The 23,188-nt window shown below is 36.6% G+C and overlaps 1 protein-coding gene across 3 annotated transcripts in view; it reads left to right on the top strand.

The window, feature by feature from the left end:
- GPR155 (G protein-coupled receptor 155) overlaps positions 1-23,188 on the top strand; it is a 43,544-nt gene that overhangs the window by 3,492 nt on the left and 16,864 nt on the right. For all 3 annotated transcript variants that reach the window (XM_025460231.3, XM_025460233.3, XM_025460232.3), the window contains exons 2-10: positions 1,084-1,580; positions 8,963-9,362; positions 11,443-11,608; positions 12,810-12,965; positions 14,769-14,852; positions 15,412-15,529; positions 19,349-19,433; positions 19,523-19,613; positions 20,674-20,884. In XM_025460231.3, coding sequence (XP_025316016.3) covers positions 1,115-1,580; positions 8,963-9,362; positions 11,443-11,608; positions 12,810-12,965; positions 14,769-14,852; positions 15,412-15,529; positions 19,349-19,433; positions 19,523-19,613; positions 20,674-20,884 — 1,777 coding nt within the window. In that variant the 5' untranslated portion in view covers positions 1,084-1,114. The remainder of the gene's footprint in view (positions 1-1,083; positions 1,581-8,962; positions 9,363-11,442; positions 11,609-12,809; positions 12,966-14,768; positions 14,853-15,411; positions 15,530-19,348; positions 19,434-19,522; positions 19,614-20,673; positions 20,885-23,188) is intronic.

Genomic DNA, 23,188 nt, shown 5'->3' with positions numbered 1-23,188 from the left:
AGGCACTGTGATAGGTGTTAGGGCTACAATAGTGAGCAAAATATGCAGAGTCCGTACTTCTGTGGCACTTAAAGTCTAATGAAAAGATAGATGGACATAAATTAAATAGTCACTCTCATGCATGGTATAATTACAAAGTAAGAAAAGTAGCCTGCAGGTAAGGAACATGATTCTACTTGAGAAAGCCCTAGCTATGGGATTAGTGAAGCCTCATGTGGTAAAGCAATTCCTGAACTATATGATTTAGAGGGTGAACAGGAATTATTATATAGACAGTGGCAAGGAGAGAAGAGACTATTTTATACTGAACTGCATGTACAAAGTCCCAGTGACACAAAGGGACTATGGGACATTCAAGAAGCCAAATATATAAGACCGCTATAAAAGGAGCTAAGGGTACCCTGGTGGGATGCCATCACTTTTTTAAAGTTCTCTTTTAATGGGCTACCAAACGTTGTATTTAACTTTTTTTAAGTGATTACTTTGTGCCAGATGTGATTATAAGGACTTGAATAACCTCAAGTCCCAATGAGATAGGTACTATTATTGCCATTTCACAGATGAGGAAAGTTACTGAATAAAGTTACTCTGTGATACTCTTCTATATTCTTCTTCCTGTCCTATATTCAGGTATGACCAGAGAGACAGAACTCTCCTATCCTAAGGTAGTCTTGATAATTGAAATTTCCAGAGAATTTGGATGCAGGTAGACATTCAGGAGAAGCTCTCTGGGTGCCATGCTCTTACCCACAAGGTGGAGCTCAAGTGTGGATCATGGAGAGAGCCATGGGGTATCACTGCAACTGTCGTATTTGTGGATCTTATTTTATTCATGTTTGATACTGAAAATAGGACAGCAACATAAATATTTTGACCCACCTTTGAGAGTAAAGAGGTTATTATTACCAAACACTCACTTTTTTTTTTTCCATTGTATTTTTCTCTGGTGGTTGTTGAAAGAAAATACGTGTATTTCTTTGGCTATTTGATATGTCTGGGCTTACCAGTATATACTTTCAACTAGAATTCTTCTCATTATTGTTTGTCTGAATTGGTTGACTGAATCTTTTCCTTTCTTTCCAGAGATCTGGTTGGAGTTGGAGGGTGAAAGAAAATGGCTTCTTTTTCTGATTTACCTGCAGAGAACCTAACCATTGCAGTCAATATCACCAAGACTTTGTCCTCAACAGCAATGCATAGATTTAATTCCACTAATGACCCACCTTCAATGTCAATAACAAGGCTTTTTCCAGCCTTACTAGAATGTTTTGGCATAGTCCTTTGTGGCTACATAGCAGGAAGAGCCAATGTCATAACATCAACACAGGCCAAAGGACTAGGAAATTTTGTCTCCAGATTTGCACTTCCAGCTTTATTATTCAAAAATATGGTTGTACTTAATTTTTCCAATGTGGATTGGTCTTTCCTATATAGCATTTTGATTGCCAAAGCTTCTGTATTTTTCATTGTATGTGTATTAACCTTATTGGTTGCCAGTCCAGACAGTCGATTTAGCAAAGCTGGACTATTCCCTATTTTTGCTACACAAAGTAATGACTTTGCATTGGGATATCCTATAGGTAAGTTATTTTTTTTTCAAGTTTTTAAAAAAATTCAAGTGTTTTAGGAAGTAGCAAAATATAATCCTTTAATTTGTCTAAGCATTTTTTAGTGACAGATATTTACTTATATCTAAAAAAAAGAAAAATCTCTTGGGGCACCTGACTGGCTCAGTTGGTAGAGCATGTGACTTGACCTTGGGGCCTGTGAATTTGAGCGCCATGTTAGAGGTAGAGTTTACTTTAAAAAAAAACAAAAGTCACAAAGCCTCATTCCAAATCTCTGTACTTTGTACCACCCCACAATGCCTACCCCCAAAAGGGACTAAATCTTAAAAAAAATTCAAATAAAAAGATCTCTTATATTTTTTCTTAAATATTTCTTACATTAGGGTGAATTCTATTTTTTCCTCAAACTCAAGAGTTTGAAGCTCTTTCAGATGTTGATCTAAAATAAAGAGTCATACCTAAATAAACTCTATAAATCATCCTTCTAATACATTCTTTTTCTTCTCAGCAACCACATGAAAGAAGTTTAGGTTCCAGAAGGGATTAGAGTCTGATTTAAATTATACTAGAAAGATAGACACATGTCTGTATAAAAATAGTTATTAAATGTTAGCAGTGCAAATTTACGAGACTTTTCTCCCCTCCATCATTTTTCTTGCCATCCAGAATATATATTGCTTTACATTAAATCTTGTTGTTGAGTTTATTATTTAAAATGTCCGTGTATTTCCATTGAAGTTAATTTCTTGTATAAGAACAAAAATGGTGAGAGCTTTGCACCTTTTCAACAATTCCTTCCTAGCCTTTCCAACTCTTTAGGCAGCCTAATTTTATGTTTCTATGTGTGTTTTCCTGATGAAACCTTTGGGATGGTGAGATATCGTGAATGTATTCTTTTTTTCCAAAACACTCTATCACTAAGAACATATCTACCTAGTAGCTACTTTTTATATTTTTATATTTATTTTTTTTAAAGATTTATTTATTTATTTATGATACACGGAGAGAGAGAGAGAGAGAGGCAGAGACACAGGAGGAGGGAGAAGCAGGCTCCATGCCGGGAGCCCGATGCGGGACTCGATCCCGGGACTCCAGGATCGTGCCCTGGGCCAAAGGCAGGCGCTAAACTGCTGAGCCACCCAGGGATCCCCAATATTTTTCCCCCAATATATTTTTATATTTAAATTAAAGTTTATGTTGTACTTTGACCACGTGTCATGATATGAGGACTTGAATATTATGGATGTAGTCATTCATTCATTCACGCATTCATAGGGACCTGTTACATATTAACGATTGTGCTAACAGATGGGAATATACCAGTCAACAAAGTTCTCAAACATTTTGAACTTACATCTTAATGTGAAAATAAAAGAAAAATTAAAATAAATCAGGTAATGACAGAGTCATAAAAATAAAGTAGCATAGAGGGCTAGGAATGACGAGGTACTATCTGACATAAGGGTCAGTAAAGACCTCTCTGATATATCTTCTGAGCAGAGACTGAAAGAAATTTATTGAAATGGACAGCTGAAAACCACCATTAACTCCCAGATTCCTTATTCAGTAGTTTTAAAACTTTCTCCTCACCCAAACTGTTAATTATTTCCCTTTTCTCCTCCTTTGCCCTTCCTCCATCTCACTAACCAGAAATAGAGCTAAATTATAGAAATTAAATGCTAGGAGTAAAGCAGGAAGTTTATGAGAGAAGAGAAACTGGGCTCTTAGATGAGTGAGCTATAAATAGTAACTATAAAGGTGTTCCTTTAAGGTTATTGAATTTTAAAATTAAGGATGAACCAAGCATTTAAATAAAGACTTTGGAAATAAAATAAGTCCATCTCCTCAGGAGCATTAATAATGTAGATTTGTCAAGGTATTTATGACATAAAGACCTTATAAGTGGCTCGGTATCATAGTGTTAAGTATTTAACAAATATTACATTATCTTAATTTAGTCATGAACTATAAGTATATAGTTTCAGGTTCTCGTAGATTAGTAAGTACATAACTAAACAACTAACATTTGTAACTTAATACTTTATAGAGTATTTTCTTATATACTTAGGTAGGGCAGATACTTTTAATCCTCATTTTCAAATAAGGACACAGGCCTTCAGAGAATTTAATTGTTATATCCCAGGTCACACAGCTAATGTGACTGAGATCCAAACCTAGGTCTTTTGGTTCTAAATCCTAGGCATTCTCTTATGCCACACAGTTATATAACATGCCCATTTAATCTTCGGAAGACCTAACTAGCCTGTAACTCATAAATATCAGAGGGAAGTCAAACATTTTTTTATCTTTAGATTATTCTAAAGGTATTCCATAAAATGAATAGCAGTGGAAAAAGATGTATTAGATGAGCTTATGCATTTTCATGTTAAAGCAGCATCTCCAAATCAAAATGTAGTCAGCCGTTTTCATTACTGTTTTTCTTATGTCCCACCTTGGATCACTGAATCTGGCAATAATCATGTTCCCAGCAGTGTGCTAGTCCAATTTCCCTGATGATTATCCTTCTAAATTTTGAGTAGTCATTTTTTGTTTTTAAGTCACAAATAATATAAGAGCTCTTGTAACATTAGGTTGCAGACAATAACCTTACCAGAAACCAACAGTATACACAAAAGTGCTTACTTATATATCTGCAGATTGGAAGGTGTGGTACAGAACTGTAGGGCTGTGTATCTGCTCCAGTGAGCTTATTTATTATTGCTGCCCATGCCCATCTGCCTTCTGGGGCTTTTCAGGATGAACAGAGAAGACTGTGTCTCTAGAGAGAAGACCCGTTCTTTCTGTTTGTTACGTGATGTCTCCCAGGAATTCCCACTCTCTTGTTAACAGATAAGCATCATAGCTTATGAGAAATGTCCTTTTTAAGACTGCTTTTGTTCCACAGAATCAGTCCAATTTACAGGTGACTCGGGAGAAGGCAGATAAGTTAATGATAAAGAAAAAGGACATTCAAGTTTCCTTTTTCTCTATATTCTGACAGTTATAACAGCCTGTAATATTATATTAAAATGGTGTATCTATATTCAAGTGGAAGAAGGCTGCAGTGCATTTAACAGAGTAAGAGAGAAGCTCGCTGTTTTTTAGAACAATTCTTTTCAAAGGTACTTTAAGAAATACGAGTTCGAGAAGAAACCAAGAATCTACCACGGTGAAATGTTGATTTCAGCAAGTCAGAATGGTTCCCTACCTCTGTCATCAAAAGATACTAATAAGGCATAGTTAAGTCCTATAATTTATTCTTCAAACAATGCTGATAGCATAAGTGCCTCGACTAATCATAATTATGCTCTAGTGCTTGAGCTGTAAACAGAAAGGAAATGAAGCATTTAACTATATGCCATTAAATAATAGGATGATCTTGTCTGGGTCTTTGTGTTATTTGCTAGGGATTGAAGCCCGGCAGGAATCAAAATAGGAGCCGCAGTGGGTGGTTAATTTTGTCTCTTAGTTCCTCATAGTGGGATTCTCTCCTCCTCCCCCCCACCAAGAGCTTTATTTGTAAGTGTTAATTAATTAGAACTTAATAGTTGATATAATCATTATAAATCTAATTTGTTAGTATAGGTCACTGGTTTTCATATGTGGTTTTCATATTTGAAAAATCATCTTTTGATTGGTGATAAAAGCACTGCCAATTCATAGATAAATATGTAACTTTAATTATGCAAACGAATGGCAGAAGTGTACTGAAATCTCCACACTGAACCCTGTTCTAGTGATTTAACAAGTATTTATTAATTCCCAATTTTTGCTCTCCCACTAGATTGGACCTTTTTTACCTTCATATACTTATTCAACTGACTCAAAATACCCTAATAGTAACCTGCTTCATAAGTATTCAGAATATGAAAAAAGAAAAAAATCGGATATAAAAAGAAACAAGTCTAAGAGAGAACAATTAGATATAAATTGCTGTGTGTTACAAAATACATTTTTACTTTGAAAACTTTGACATTCGTTGATGTGATAATTCCATTCAGGGAGTATTTTCAGATTTGCTCAGCCCTGCGCGAGGGACTGGGTGGGAGTTCTGAAGAGATGCCTTCAAGGGACATTGTGATGAGGTGGCACTAGTAGGACACAAGGTGCCAGAGCCATCCAGAAGAGAGGAGATCCATGATATAGATTGAAGACTTGGTGGAGGCATTGGTACCTGACACAGGCCTTAAACTGTAGGCAAGATTTAAGTAAGAGAGGAGAGACTTCAAGAAGTTGGGGAATGATGATCAGCACGTAGAACGGGTGGTTACAAACCTGGTGTTAGTCCGGCATAACTGCCATCTTTGGCTGGTGGAGGCTTTGCCTTAAGGAATAGTGAGAGATGAACTGAGTAAGTAAAGGACCACTTGTGGAGACTGGACTGTGAATGTCAAAAGAAAGGCTTTATTGCTGTTCTTGTGGGAGGTGAGAACTGTGGGAAAATCCTAAGTTTGGAAAGTTAAAATTTAGATGATATTGTCAGCAGCGAATAGAATGGATCCAGGGAGTGGTCAAGAAAAACCAAAAGAATATAAATTGGCAAACACAATTAATCCAATTTTGAGATTTCTGACTAGTGGTTCAAGAGAAAATACAAAAGATCCTGAAAGAAGACAATAGTTGGTGATTGGTTCAACATAGATCATAAAAGACTGCTGCTCAAATTTGCATTGAGCTTTTAAAACAATCTAAAGTCCATTATCAGATGGTGATTAAGTATTAAGAGTGCCGGGAAAGTAAATTTCTGGAAAAAGGCATTGACTTAAGGGACTTTGTGTGCTGAAAGTTGTTAAAGGAAACACCTTATGCATTTAATTTTGGCCACTTGGGAAAGTATCTGTACTCAGATTGAAAACACAAGGCTTTTCCAAAAATTTGCTATTTTAAAAATTGAGTGGTGGGCAGGTATGGAAGGCTTGCTCTTAGAGATGGAATGTCTGATCAGAAGGAGGGGAGCTGTCTAGAAATAGTTACCAAAAAAAAAAATGATGCTTTTTTGTACTTTAAAAGATGAAACCTTAATGAAACATGAAAGAAAACCAGTAGGAGATATACAGCTCGGATATCTAATTTGGAAATCAGTGGAAAGAATTCGTGAAATTTTATGTAATCAAATAGGTTTTGTTTAGCCACTGCTTCATTTCGGGGATATTATAGACCTCTGTATGTGCTTAGCTGAGAAAAAAAAAGGGGAATCGAATCCTACACAAAAGTAGGTTTTAGCTAATGAGAGCCAGGTAAATTTCTAAAGGTTATATAATCTTGTTACATAACTTTAACAGGACATGTGCATGACATTAACTGAACTTATGTATCCTGAGTAAGTAAACTAATATATTTTCCTACCTGTGGAACTTTATCTTAATGTAAATTGAGAAATCTAATCTTTTACATTTTTTCACACGATCGCTTCTGTCTTTGCGAATGATTGTGGCTGTTTTTGTTGTTGTTTTTAATCTTTCTTTCTCAACCTTCAATCATCTATGAATCATCCTTTATATGTATTAGGTTGAATTTCACACCTCGTTGCCAAAAAATGTGCCTAAAGACCAGGTTGGTTACTCTAAGGCTCTAGGTTGCTCTGATCAACCCAAGACCAGGCCACCAACTCTCATGTCCATCAACAAACAACTAGAAGGCTGATCCAACCTACCTGCCCCCTTCCAAGGAGACTCTTTATTTATTTTATTTTATTTATTATTTATTTATTTATTATTTTTATTTTAATTTTTTTTAGGAGACTCATTTTATGCACTGGTTAGGTTCTAAAGTCATCATGTATAGTCAAATCCTTGAAAATCCCTTAAATCACCCACAAAATGCAACGCACATACTTTGTGCATTTTGTACCATTTCTCATAAGTCTAGCAGCCAGATTTGTTTTTCTCTAGCGTTTTTCTTCAATGAACAGGTGAAATAATTAGTTTGCATTTGGGAACATGCCTGATGGGGGAGAAAATAAATCTTTTGTTTTCCTAAGAGTGTATAGTTGAGTTTGTGTTAGTTAAATATGCATTGACATGACTCTATTCCCTTCCCGAATATTCCTTAGACCCACCTTTTCATTCCTAATTCTTCAGCATCTTCACAGGTCTTCCTAAGGCATTCATTCCTTGTTTCTCTCAAATGGAGGCTGTTTATTTTCTCTTCACCTGCATCCCACGTGAGCAATAGTACAATAGGTGATAGGTGGAGCCGGCATCCTCATAGCCATCTAGTACCTCTGCTAGGCCATTATTCTCTGCTCTTTTGTAGGAACTGCTTCTTCGGGGTACGTACTGCCTACCTAGACTGTTCATCCTCCTTGCTGTCATCACTGACCTCATTCTGATCATTCTTCCTCATTTAGTGAAGATTTTAATATCTGGCTCATTGTCATCTCGACTTCCAAGTTTTGCCATTATCTTGTTTGAATTTAAGCATCAATGGGAACTACCCGTTAAATCCTCCCCTTTCTCAGTTCCCTGACTTCTCCATCTCCAGTGATGTTTTCCTCTGCTCCCTTTCAGCCACCAACTCCTACAGCACATCCTGGACCTCAGCATCTAGGAAAAATTAAATTCAGTAGGTCAACTATCTGACTTTGAACTCCTGACCTTCCAACTACTTGTCATCTTTGGATTTTGGAGGGACTCCAGTCCCTGACTCCTCTGCTTTTTATCTGAGAGCCACCTCCCATCTTCATTTCTTTTCCATTAGAGCTTGGACTCTATGCCTCCAGTGCTACTCCCTTCTCTAACCTTTGTAGTCTGGTTTTGGTTCCCTACTCCAGTGCAACCTCTCTCAAGGGAACCAAACCACCTTGTTGCTATTACTACTTGTATAATTTCTTACTAGATTTGTACTTGGAATTGTTTCTTTTAAGAATTCCTGCCCCTTTACTGAGACTAGTCTTAGCCTCTACATATTAAAAATTAGTGGGTTTCACTAACAGTGATTTTTTTTAAAGATTTTATTTATTTATTTATTTATTTATTTATTTATTTATTTGAGAGAAAGAGGGAGAGGGAGGAAGGGGGAGGGGCAGAGGGAGAAGCAGGATCCCCGCTGAGCAGGGAGCCCAACTGAGGGCTCAATCCCCCAGGACCCTGAGATCATGACCTGAGCATAAGTCAGGTGCTTAACTGACTGAGCCACCCAGGGATCCCCACTAACAATAATATTTTAAGTTGATTATTATTTTATAAGCTAAATACCATTTAATATAGTGTGCTTTTCTTCCTTTTCACCTTTATTTCTAAAATTTACTTTTCCAAAGTAGGCTAATGAGGTTATTGTGCACTATTTATATTAATTTAAAATATGTTATAATTAAGCATAGAAAACATTATGTAATTTATTAATGCATTTCTGTGGTGATCATTTTTAAAACACTTTTAATTCATGTTTTGCAGTTGAAGCTTTATATCAAACTACATACCCAGAATATCTCCAGTACATTTACTTGGTGGCACCAATATCTCTTATGATGTTAAACCCTATAGGGTTTATCTTCTGTGAAATCCAGAAGTGGAAAGACACTCAAAATGCGTCTCAAAACAAAGTGAAAATTGTGGGACTTGGACTTCTGCGTGTATTACAGAACCCAATAGTATTTATGGTTTTCATTGGTATTGCCTTCAATTTTATTCTTGATCAAAAGGTGCCCGTATATATGGAAAATTTTCTTGATGGACTTGCAAATTCTTTTTCGGGATCAGCTCTATTTTATCTTGGTCTTACAATGGTGGGAAAAATCAAGAAACTGAAGAAGTCAGCATTTGTTGTGCTAATTCTTCTCATCACAGCTAAACTGTAAGTTTAATTTATTTAACTTGGGAGCTGTATTTTGGGAAAGCCTTATTTAGCCAGTTCATTAGATGTGTCTGCAACTATTTTCTCATTTAAATACTCTGGTAGTAATACTCCCTCCTGAGTAGTTGTGATTTAAAGGAAAATGATGTTGGTATATTGTGGAAAGTTATTGCCTTATTCTGTATAGGCTATTCTTTCCATTTTATTGCCAGAAGATAAAGACTGTTGGCTTCCCCTTAACTTTTATATAGTTTTACTTAGTATCTCCTAATATCCCAGTTTGATCATATATTTAAAGGCAATTTTAGGACAGCCCGGGTGGCTCAGTGGTTTAGTGCCACCTTCAGCCCAGGGCGTGATCCTGGAGATCTGGGATCCAGTCCCACATCAGGCTCCCTGCATGGAGCCTGCTTCTCCCTCTGCCTGTGCCTCTGCCTCTCTCTCTATGTCTCTCATGCATAAATAAATACAATCTTAAATAAATAAATAAATAAATAAATAAATAAATAAATAAATGCAATTTTACAGGATTTCTGAATCTTCCAAATCTTTTAAAACCCTATTAGTAATGATGAAAACAATAATTTTGAATATAAGCTTTTTTTTCATGCATTTTGGAGAAATATTCTATAATTTTGTGGGTAATTGAACTTTCTAAATAGGGAAGTCCGTACAAATGATTATTACTATCTGATCATAGCCTATCAAATGAAGTTTTTATCAGCTCCCTAGTTAACAGTTCCTTAGCTTATTTAGCTCATTAGCCATAGAACTACACTTCATGGTGCAGGTGACATAATTTTACTGCGACACTACCCCAAGGAACTTGGGGCATACTTAAATATCAGAATTAGCTCTTGTATAGACAGTTAAATTCATGAAAGCAGTGCAATATGAAATAGTATCTATATTTTCAAAATAACAAAAATGAATATAACTTTTGAAAATTTTTTATAATGTGGTGTTATGCTCCTTGGAAACAAAGTATTTTTTTTTTAAGATTTTTATGTATTTATTTATGAGAGACACAGAGAGAGACAGAGACATAGGCATGTAGGACTCAATCCCAGGACCCCAGGATCACAATCTGAGCCGAAGGCACTCAACCCCTGAGCCACCCAAGTGCCCTGGAAACAAAGTATTAATTAGAATTGCCTCAGTAATGAACATGATTCTAATGTTAATAGTGTTGTCAACTTCAACTGAAATATTCTCATTTTAAAAATTTTTTGTCTTAAAAAATGTTTTTTTTCTGGATCTTTGATCCCTATTAGATATTTTTAATCTTTTTCCTTAACTAAAAATACATATAAGAGCAGTTTCGTATTTCATACTAGAGCATATCTCTAGGTGCTGCTATGACAATGTTATCAACCCTGGCCTCATTCTTCTTAAAGGAAAGCTTCATTAGCTCAGCTTCCCTTTTATTCTCTTTCTATGGAATCCTGAAAGATTTGTTTAATAATTGACTCTTCACCAGGTCTGGATTTCACTACTTTTCTGCTCTATCTTGGTTGTTTCAGTTACTTCTTTTTGTCTTTATAGTGATGAAGAGGTAATTGTAAGATGTCGATTTTTCTCGTGGCTTTCAGAATCTAATGGAGCCACATTGTTATCAATACCTGAACAATTTAAACCCCAAATCAAAATAAAGATCAGGGTTCTTTCCAAAAAGAAGTTTAGTAATTTTCTTGAAAAAAGTTTACTCAGATTATCAGTCTTTTTCTTTTAACATTTCAATTTTCTAGTAGAGGAAACAAAAATAGCAGTTACAGTTAAAACTTCTAAAAAATTTTTTAAGAAAATTATTTGTAGAACCAAAGCTGAGTTTGTTTCCTCCTAATCCTTGATGTTGAAAGTATTTCTTAGAATATTGTTACATCTAAATGACTTTAGTTGAATTCTTGATTCTTTCAAAATGTTCGCAAGTAGGCATGCAGAGACTCCGTGCATGCAAATAGATATACCTTCTGGGGAAAAGAGGAATATAACCTAATGCCAGGTTCACTAGAACAGTCTCCCCCTTGGGGACCACTGTGCTTTAATATCAAGTGAATGACACGTTACTTGTTTTTTTCAGCCTGGTGCTGCCACTTCTGTGCAGAGAAATGGTGGAACTCTTGGACAAGGGCGACAGTGTAGTGAACCATACAAGTTTATCAAATTATGCATTTTTGTATGGTGTCTTTCCTGTAGCACCAGGAGTGGCTATCTTTGCAACACAGTTCAACATGGAAGTAGAGATTGTATGTATATTACTACTTTCTAAGTTTGATTGTACAGTTAGTAGAAAAAATGAATTTTTAAAACACAGAGATCAGCATTCTTTAATGAGAATTTGATAAGTGAAAGCTACTTCATTGTAAATAAGGAGGCATCATGTAACATCAGGTAATAATAGAGTTATTTAATCTGGGGTCTTTTTTTAGCCATAACTTTTTTTGTTAGTCTTTTTTTGTTTAAGGATTTTATTGTTACGCTAAAGCTTAAAGATTTATTTATAAAGAATGATAACTTTTGAAGTTTTGGGTAAAAATAATCTGATTCATTCACTGATAATTCACCAGATGCAGAACACTACATAATCAATTGCAGTAAATAGCTATAATCAATTAACACTATATTATTAGCTGTGTCTAAGCATATTGTACATGTTATCTATACCATTAAATGTTTTTGAAATATAACATGAAGGAACTTCATTTGTTCTAAATTGTTTAACAAAGGATAGTTCCATTATTTAATCTGTAAAATATTTATGTGGTAATTTTTTTCAAATTGATTTTATTGCTTTATATTTTATGAAATAGTGTGGAAGGAAACTGGCCATCAGTTTTTTTTAAAATTTATTTTTTATTGGTGTTCAATTTACCAACATACAGAATAACCCCCAGTGCCCGTCACCCATTCACTCCCACCCCCCGCCCTCCTCCCCTTCTACCACCCCTAGTTTGTTTCCCAGAGTTAGCAGTCTTTACGTTCTGTCTCCCTTTCTGATATTTCCCACACATTTCTTCTCCCTTCCCTTATATTCCCTTTCACTATTATTTATATTCCCCACATGAATGAGAACATATAATGTTTGTCCTTCTCCGACTGACTTACTTCACTCAGCGTAATACCCTCCAGTGGCCGTCAGTTTAGTTAGATCATTAATATGGCTTACTTTTGAGAACCTAGAAGATAACCATTAGCTTGGGATGTCTAGTTCTGGCTATGTGCAAATATTAATTGAGCATGGATTGGGAGAGGAATCAAAGGAACTTTCTTTTAAGAACTCTCAGAAAGGGGGAGAATGGTATTAGAGAACATGCTGGAATTTAGAATGTCTTTTTATTTATTGACTCTTGCTTTTATTTTAGAATGTACTGTGGCTATTTAAAATTTAGGGTCATTGTTTAATTGAGGCTATGAGTCTTTTCTCAATTTGATTTCATTTTTTTGCAGATAACCTCAGGGATGGTAATTAGCACGTTTGTGTCTGCACCAATCATGTATGTTTCTGCCTGGTTACTAACCTTTCCCACTATGGACCCTAAGCCATTGGCATATGCCATCCAGAATGTTAGTTTTGATATAAGTATTATCAGCCTTGTCTCCTTGGTAAGTACGTTTCAGTGTAAATATGAGTGAAAACAGAATGAGTTTGAAAATAGCTTGGTAACCAGAAAGTTAGGGATTTAAAAATCTATTTTTAAAAATCTCTTATGCCATAGAGAAAGCTAAAGCCTGCCCGTAAAATATAATACCAGCCTTCTGAGTTGTGTCTTTCGTTTTGAGAGTTAGAGTCATGTAGCAGACAAGGCATGAGATTTAGTCAGACCTGGATTGGCTCTTGGCCCTATCACAAACTAGCTGTATGTCTCAGCCTTTCTAAGCTCCAGTTTTCTCAGGTAGGAGCTAGGGATACTAAGTTTACCTATTTCCACAGGTTGTTTTAAGGATTACCTAATGACGATATATGTGAAAAGCATCTGCAAGTGGCAAATCACTATACAAATACTACTAGTATTAGCTAATTGTAGAAGCATGGGGTTGGAAGAAATCGTCCAACCACCCATTTAATGTTAATGAAACTTTCTGGATAGATCTAGTTCAAATTAAATACTTAAACATTTGATGACTAGAGTATCTTGTAGCTCGAGTTGCCTGTGGAGTTCAAGCAATATTCTGGTTGAAAAACAAAAACAACACCTTGTTAAAGGAAGGAGGTAGGGATGAACATGTATATGGACAATGAATAAATGTGTGTCTAATGTATTTTTTAGGAAATTTTACTTCTGTTACATATTCTTAAAATCTGTGTTCTTTGATAAGAGGACAGTCTGGGGAGAGAAGTGATATAAATTTTAATTGATAAGGAGGGGAGAAGAAAGAAAGACATCAACCAGTATACTTAGCTGGGCACTTCAGAAGGAGAATAGAAACTCCATCCTTTTAAATATGAGGAGTGCAAGGCAATTCATCTTAACGTGGGCAATATGTATTGTTTGAAGAAAGACTGCCTGGAATTTAGATACCTCATGAACCAATGGTGGAATCAAAAGAAGAAAACTTAGAAGAGGACTTGTAACTGTATCTCACACTAAAGATCTTTTCCTGAATAGTTGACACTGAGCCTGTGTCCTAACCGAGCCACACAAGTACGGGAAGTCAGAACGTGGCCTTGGTCAAGACATTAGTTCTTAAAGACCTTGTCATTTCTAAACAGTTAATTTATGATAGGATCTCTCCAAAATACAATGACATGTAATTATTAGGTCTTAAAGACCTTGTCATTTCTAAACAGTTAATTTATGATAGGATCTTCCCAAAATACAATGACATGTAATTATTAGTTTCAGGAGAATATCATAGTGATTCAATGTCTTTATACATTATGAAGTGATCCTCATGATACGTCAAGTTACCGTTTGTCACTTATTGAAGTTATTACGATGTTACTATATTCCCTATGCTGTACATTACATCCCCAGGACTTACTTATTTTATAAGTGTACTTCTCAGTCCCTCTCTACCCTTCACCTGCCACCCAACTCCTCCCCTTTCTGGTGACCAGCAGTTTCCTGTATCTATGAGTCTGTTTCTGTTTTGTTTTGTTGGTTTATTTGCACACAGAAGTGAAATCATAGAGTATTTGTGTTTCTCTCTCTATTTCACTTAGCATAATACCTCCTAGGTCCATCCATGTTACTGCATCTCCATGCTATTTATTTTACTTTGGATATAGTAATTTACCTTAATATTCTGTTGGGAACTAGGCAGATTAACATTAAGTAAAATATTGGAATTTCTTTCTGAGCCAAGATAAAGAGAATCCTTTAAAGAAGCTAATCAATGAGTTATTTGATAAGTAGCTATAAAAGTTAAGAAACCTGAATAACTTTTGAACCTTTTGTCTTTAAGATCTGGTCTCTGGCTATTCTTCTTTTGAGTAAGAAATATAAACAGCTCCCACATATGCTCACAACTAATTTACTCATCGCTCAGGTTAGTAAACCTACAGATACTTAGAACTATGCTTTTTTCATTGACTGTTCTACTATAGAGGGGAAAATTATTTTCCTGGGTTTTTCCAGTTATAAGTTTGAAAGTATTTTTTATGAAATGCAATCAATCACAGCTTGATTACAATGAATTTATGCCTAACTTATTATATACCACAGTAGGGCTTGAACTAATAATGTCGTTCAGTGATCACTTTGCATTTTTTAATAGAAACAATTAAGTCCTTAAAAATTGAACTCTCACAATCTTATTCTTCTAGTCAAATCTTTGCAAGTCTCAGTTTATGATGGAAAGAGGTTTAGCATTTTTCATGTAAACCATTACTAAATATAAGGTTAATATTTAGAATGTTTGTTTCAATTGAATATGTATACTGTTAAAGACTATAAGAAGGGCTTTTATCATAAAACTTGAACGTTTAGTATAACTAGCATGATAATCATTCAGCAATCTTTTAAGAAGAATAATTATAATAAATTTGCTGCAAATCAAACATTTGTCTGACTCACATGAATGACTGACTTTGTAATTTTTTCTTTAGTCTATTGTCTGTGCTGGAATGATGATATGGAATTTCGTTAAAGAAAAAAATTTTGTTGGACAAATTCTGGTGTTTGTTCTATTGTACAGCTCCCTCTATAGTACCTACCTGTGGACAGGTAAGATGGATAATTATTGGAAATTTAGGTCTTCTATCATTAGAAGCTATTTGAAATCTGGCAATCCAGGACTAACACATTCTCTCAGGCTCTTACGCTCACTACCATAGGCAGTCTGCAAAGTCAAGTTCTGTTTCCATGATATAGAGAAATAGTACTCTATTTCTGCCTGGGTTTGGGGTTTCCAGTCACATGGTCTTTTTCCTCAGGATCTTTGGCTCTTGGCCACAGTCAGCACAGCTCCCTTTTGGAAACACCAAGATATTTGGTACTAGAAGCAAGTCGAGAAAGGAGGGAGAGAATGGGAGAGAAGTGGGAGATATGTCCCAGAGCTCACTATGAGAATCCAACTGAACTGAGTGAAAAATTCTGACTCTGCTGTCAGCAAACAGTTTAGCTTTTGAAATCTCAGTTTCCTCATCCATGAGACAGGATTATCACACCTTTCAGTTACTTTGAGAGCTAAATGAGATAAGGGGATTTATGCCTGGTACACAGTAGGCAGTCAACAACTGAAACTGTATTATTAAACAGAGGGGAAATGATTACACAAGAACAAGAAAAGTAAGGACTACAAGGGAATGGAAATACAAGAGTACCCAGTAAGAAACTATTTCTCGTTTCAACTGGCTCCAAAAAAAGATACTCAAATATTTTAGCTTATTGTCATTTTGAAGTATAATATTTATTTGGAGGCATACATTCTGGTATGTTTGCCAAACAATCTGTGTGGCTGTTTTGTATTCAGACCACAAACGTGAACCTATAAAATGGCACATAAAAGGAAATTGTAGCATGGTAGGGCTGGTGATAGCCACTTTTGGGAGGCAGGTGTCAGGAAATGGCTTCGAGGGACAGGCCTTTGATTTCATGCCTTCGAGATCAAAAGCAGGGCCCATCTAAGTCAATAGCCTTTTGAGGTGAAGCAACAATGTGGGGAGGAATAATAGAATGAAAAATTCAGTGCTAACAGGAGAAGGTGTGTGCTTTTTAAAGGCAGTACATCTGTAACCAAACCAACGTTGAGTTGGCTCCTTGGTGAGTCACAGATAGAAACCACCAGGTGAGTTGTCGCACAAAGGAAACTTTATTTGCAGCAAATAAGGAGACCACAGGGAATAGCTTCCAAAGCTGTGACTCCCCAAGCAAGGGTGAATGGGTTCCTTTTGTCTAGGGTTAGGGTGAATATTTAGATAGGGAAGCCTTGTCATCATATGTAGAGGCGGACATAAGGTCACGCATGCTCCTTAAGGATATGTGGCTGTACATGCATTGTATGCCCTGTAAATGAGGCTTGTGCTCCTCCTTGGGTGGAGATTTTAGTGTTAGAATGAGGTAAAGGTAAAAGTAGGTCACCCCAGAGGTCACTCCGTAGTCTTTCTGCACGGGTGCATGCAAGTCGGGGATTTTGCTCAAACTGGTGTGGGTGGCCTGGGCCACAAAGCTCTTCCTCTGTTGCTTGAGGGGTAGTTTTGGTTTGCATCAGGCAATGTTATCCCTGGTCCTTTGTCTGAGTTAAGTTGGGAAGAAGAACTTAAGGGAAAATGTGGGACAAAGATCTGTGGGTACAAGCAGATGAGCAGTAAATAACAAAGGTCTTGGGATCTAGCTGGTGACACATCTTGCATAGCATAAGAGTTCTCATGAGATGTCAAGTAAAAGAGCTTAAAGACTTTTATTTCCAAATACACATGGATAACTTGATCTCTAATACTTAGGCTTATCAAGGCTAAATTGATCATATGAATAGGAGAGCAGCCAGTAGATCAGTGTATCAAAAATCCCCAAGGATCCCTGAAATCCTCCTTATGCACACATGCCAAAATCTATCCAGAGACCTTGTTCTGAATTCCTGGATCCCAATGAAGGTACCCTTTAACCTTGAGCTTATTATGCTGAAACAGAATTTTAGACTTACAGTGTCATTTTAAATCATCCTATTCAGCCATTTTTAGTTTCGCTCGTTCGCATACGGTCTTCACAATTTTTGCCGTATCTGTGTACCACTTGTACTTTTTTAAAAAATTTTTCCCCAGAAATTTACTCACTTTTTAAATTTTAATAAATCGAGCCTTATATTAATAAAATCCCAGGGTTCGTGTGCTAGTTTTTCACGCATATGTTAAAATAAACACCCTTATACCACCTATAGTCTCTACACTTCGGAAACACTGGTGTAGTTTACATCCTTTATTTTTCAAGTGTGTTAAATGCAGCTGAAAGAGTTTAACTGATTCAGGCAGGAAGTCTCACCGCTTCCATCTGCAACCCAAGAGAGATCCAGGGCTAGCCTGGGCCTATTTGTCTGTCAGTCTTTTCATAAAGCAAGAACTTTAAAGAGTGCCCACACTACTGGAACAATTGGCACACCGTTGTGTACCTTGTTTCCCTGGCACTTTGAAAACCTACAACTATAGAGTGCACAAAATATATTTAGGAAGGAGCAGTGGTAGTTAAGTGCCTCTTGAACTTGAGTAAGGTGTGGGTTCCCTGCACCTTTGTTCCCTTGAAGAAAAACAATCTTCAAGAGCCTTGGTGTTGATTTGTATTATTCTAGCACAGAATTGTATTAATCTGTCCAATCCTAGGTCTGGGTATGAATTCCTCATATACAGCTAATACACAACTTTAAAACCGAAGCAGATTCACAGATGAGAGTCCCAATTACAAACTCAGTAATTCTGATTAGCAACGTTCACTGACCTGACGTAATCTGAATCACAACCTTGAAATGTAAAATGGAACTCCTTTCTCTGGTTAGGATTTTTTTTTTTTTTTTTTTTTTTTTTGCCTGGTTTGCCTTTACTTTCAGGTGTGGGCTTAGGACCTGGTTCATCTCACTGCTTTTCTCTCTTCAAACTACCACAGAACCTTCACGTGGACAGTGTGTTATGATATCATTTGGCCCTCACTTGGCTCAAACTTAATGTAAAACCAAATGTTAGCTCTGAGATCATGAGACTGTGCTTTGGTTATAAGATAGGCATCTAGATGATTATCATTGAAAATGTACCAATAGACTTAAGATTTCTCACAGAGATTTCCAGATCCTGCAGAATAGGTCTCAAGAACCCGAGGGAGCCATGGTTCTGAGTCTTAGAAACACTGAGAGAGTTGGACTTACCTTGAATCAGGTTGGGTTTGTAGTCCTGCTCTGCCCTCTGCTGGCTATGTGACTTGGGCAAACCCTTGTTTCCATATCTATTAAATGAAGGTGTTAATTTAAAAGTGATTCCTTCCAACTCTGAAGTTCTAAGATTCTGTAACTCTGTAGAATTTATTAAATAAGATATTACTTGTATAAATAATTGGGTTTAAGGTATAAGAAGCCCTCAAAAGTTTTTAAATATCTAAATATCTGTGTGAAGTTCACATTATATTTGTATTAAGTTCTGTCATTTAGACTTGAGGCATTTTCCAAAAATTAAACCTGGGTAAGAATTGCCTATACTTTCTTAGCACCAGCAAATGAGGATGTTCTTATTTTTGAGACTTGCTCTGTATCCAGTTGGATTTTTTTTTTTTTAACAAATATACTTAGATTCCTAACATATCAGACCAAAGAATAAACTGATTTGGGCCTTTGAAGACATCCTCATGTATAAAACAAGGAGATATATGAGTAAAGAAATAATACAGGAGGGAAAACATGAATGACTTTGAGTCAAACTGGCTTCAAAATATTGGGGACAGCATTTATTTGGAAAGAGTAAATTCTAGGGCCCAAACCATAGACTACCATTGAAATAAGCATGGTTAAAGTTCTATGAGGTCTGATCAACATCGAGAATCATTTCAATATCTATCTCTTGTTCCTAGGCCTTCTGGCAATTTCTTTGTTTCTTTTGAAAAAGAGAGAGAGTGTACAAATTCCTGTTGGAATCATCATCATATCTGGCTGGGGGTAAGTTGATAGTTTTCTGTTTGCTTACATGTTTTCCATATATTCAGTTACTATTCATCCTCTTTTTCTCTCTCTAAACCTTATTACAGAATTCCTGCTCTCCTTGTTGGTGTTCTTCTGATAACTGGAAAACATAATGGAGATAGCATTGACTCAGCTTTCTTTTATGGAAAGGAGCAGGTAAGAAGAGTTTATTGACAGTTCAGTTCGTGGGAACATCTCTCTTTAGTTTGTTCCTAGGTTCTGCTATACTTACATTAGAAGAACAGATTTAAAAATCTGTTCCAAAAAAAAAAAATCTGTTCCAATTTATTGCATATCCCACTGGTGATCCTATATCACTTTAAGTCACACCTCAAAATGTGGTAAAGATTTTATAGGTCTATATTCATTTTTAGCTGAGGATTTCCAAATGCTTGAGACTTATCGGGTCTTCTTAAACCCAATAAGTGAGTAAAGAAATAATACAGGAGGGAAAACTTATGAATTATGTTTCCTCTACCGGAAGAGCGATTAATTTAAAGATATTTAATGAGTTAGCAGTAATAATAAAAGCCATGTTCTTGACTTTCAATCCTATTATAAATATAAATTTCAGAATAGTAAGTATCTGGGGAAAAGTGTGCTTAAGAAGCTGTAGTATATCAGCTGATCAGAATTCTCTAGGGGTAGGACCCAAACATGTGTGTTTAAAAAAAAAAAAACCTTCAAAAGATTTTTTTTATTTCTTATCCTCTTTTTTCTGTTTTATAATTTTGAATGTTATTGGGTTGTCATGAGAATAAATAAGATTATACATATAAAAGACTTCGACTGGTGCTGGCATATGTTAGTACTCAATTAGTATTAGCCAGAATTATTTATGTTTAATATTATTACCATTGCAGAGTCTCTAGTTGGAGTATGGTTGAACTGCATATTAAAGCAAGGAAAAACTTTGAAATAAAAAAGGTCTGTAAGCAGTCCTTCAGACTCCTTATTAGAGGAAACCAATGACATTGGTGTATAGTGAAAGAAGCATCTAGAAGTCGTATGATTCCAAGCAAATCCTGATTTCTCTTCAAGTAACTTACATGCCTTTCATACTCTTACTCTTTCTTGAGAACCACGGTTCGGGAGCATTTATAGCTGTGGAGATAATGCATTTCCCACCAAACAGCAGTTCCCTTAAGCTACTCTACTAAGATTATCGACCTGGGATTGTGAAAAGTGGCCTAATGTCTTTTTGCGATGTTGGCAGATGATCATCACAGCAGTCACCCTGTTCTGCAGCATTGTGATAGCTGGCATCTCACTCATGTGTATGAACCGCACCACCCAAGCAGGACGTTATGAAGGTTTCGACCAGTCTCAGAATGACAAAGCAGCAGAGCCTGGGAACGCCGCTTTTGAGGAGAGTTCAGTGCCAGTAAATGAACCGGAACCTTTTACAAGTTCTATCCCAGAAACAAGTATGATCCTTACATATAAAGAAACTCTTACATGCCTGTATAGCATGTCTTGTAAATGTTTGGCTTCGGGGAATTTCCTTGAACTATCTTGAATATCACGTGTATTTGTCAAGTGAGGGGCTTGAATAATAGTAATAGAAAGAGCTTGCAAGTTCTTCTTTAGAGTCGACTTCATAAATCTTTGGTGAGAATAATCTTATGTGAATAATCTTATGTTAAATCCTAAAATGGCTTTGGACCTGAGAGTTTAGGAGAAAGTGACAACTGAAGGACGTCCCTTTGTAGGGAAAGAAGGCACTTCAAACACATGCTAATCTGACAATATTGTCTCAGGTGAGCACCATCAACCAAGTGAGCTGAAGGCCTGTTTTGGCAGAATTAATAGTCAGGAATCGACAAACTATAGTCTACAGGCCAAATCTGAGCCACCACCTGCTCTTATATGGCCCCAGAGCTAAGACTAGTTTGTACATTTTTAAAGCCTTGAAGAAAAATTTCTAAAAAAATATTTTGTGACATTTGGAAGTTATATGAACTTTAAATTTTGATTTTCATGATGTTTCATTCGAACCCACTTGGGCTCATACATTTACGTATTGTGTCTGGCTGCTTTCAGACTATGTTGGTAGGGTTAAGTCATTCACCAGAGACCCGGGGGCCTGCAAAGCCTCATCTGGTCCTTTACAGAAAATGTTTGCCAATCCTGTAAGTGCAAATATGTTCCTAACTAGTAAGTTGGTTAAAAAGTGTTAACAATTGTTGTGGGATTGGCTTCAATTCAGGAAGGGAACTCAACAATAGAGTGTGCATTTTGGATTCACTGGTAGATGTGGAGATTTCATGGACCGAAAACATTGTGCCAGGAAGTCTATGCCTGTTTTGTTCAGAGACTTTGTGGAGAAGAGGGATGACTATCTCAAAACTGTTAATTGTAAATATCAGTAAGAAGTAAATGATTTTAAAAAAAGAGAAAGTTTTGAAAAGTTTAACTATCTTTGTCTTAAAAAGAAGAAGATCCCACAAATCTTACCATTTCATATTGCTTCCTCCTCACACCCTCCCTTCCTTCATCCCAGCCTGGAAGTATAGAGCACAGTGGCTAAAAGTGGAGACTGGAGCCTGACTTCCTGGATTCAGATCCTGACTCCTTGATTTGGAGTTACTTACTTACTGCTTACTGTTCCGTGATTTGAGCAAGTTCCCTGTGCCTCAGTTTCCATATCTGACGCTGATGATCCTTACCTCATGGGACAATAGGGTCCTACCACATAGGACTGTAGGTTGCCAACTCCTGACTTAGACCATCCCATCCCTGCTTCTGTCAGGACTCCTTTAGTTCATATTATTAATGGTCCTCGCTCATTTTTCATTTTTCAGCATTCAGAAATTCATTCTTTTGAGCCCTCTTCAACATTTTCCCTTTTATTTTTTTTTATTTTTTTAAAGATTTTATTTACTTATTCATGAGAGACACAGAGAGAAAGAGAGAGAGAGAGAGATAGGCAGAGACACAGGCAGAGGGAGAAGCAGGCTCCATGCAGGGAGCCTGATGTGGGACTCGATCCCAGGTCTCCAGGATCACGCCCTGGACTGAAGGCGGTGCTAAACCGCTGAGCCACCGGGCTGCCCCAACATTTTCCCTTTTAAAATGGAGATTCAAGCATGTTACTTATGATGTTTTCACTAAAATTTTAAAAGTTGCTTTCCCTAAGTCTGGAGTACTTTTCTGATCCTGCCCAGCACCCTCTTCCTCCTCACTTCCCCTGTGGACACCTAGAATGATCCTATAAAGGATCCTGTAGACTACCACTCTGGCTGGCTCTTTGTGTCTTCGTCCCCCACGAGTGTTTTAGAACTGGCAACAGAAGGCCTGATAATGTGTGTGGGGAACACAAAGTGTCTTAAGCCCAGAGCCTCGTGCTGCCACCGCTACCTGTATTTTATTTTTAAAGATTTATTTATTTTGAGAGAGACAGTGTGAGAAAGCAAGCACATGGGGGAGGGGAGTTGTGCAGGGAGAGGGAAAGAATCTCAAGCAGACTCCTCCCTGAGCACTGAGCCTGGCATGGAGCTCGATCTCACAACCCTGAGATCATGACCTGAGCTGAAATAGAGCCGGTTGCTCAACTGACTGAGCCACCCAGGCACTCTTCTATCTGTATTTTAAAAATAACAAATAAAGTGCACCATTGATGTTCTTTAAACTCAGCCATCATTATCTCCAACAGGAAAACTAGCTTGTCCTGTAATGTAAATAAATAAAGAGCCAAAGGACAGCTATTGCTTGGTTCCACAGGAAATCCT

This window comes from Canis lupus, chromosome 36, assembly GCF_003254725.2.
Source record: "Canis lupus dingo isolate Sandy chromosome 36, ASM325472v2, whole genome shotgun sequence".
Taxonomy (NCBI): domain Eukaryota; kingdom Metazoa; phylum Chordata; class Mammalia; order Carnivora; family Canidae; genus Canis; species Canis lupus.
The sequence above is the reverse complement of the archived record's forward strand: the minus strand, read 5'-3'. Positions and strand labels throughout refer to the sequence as shown.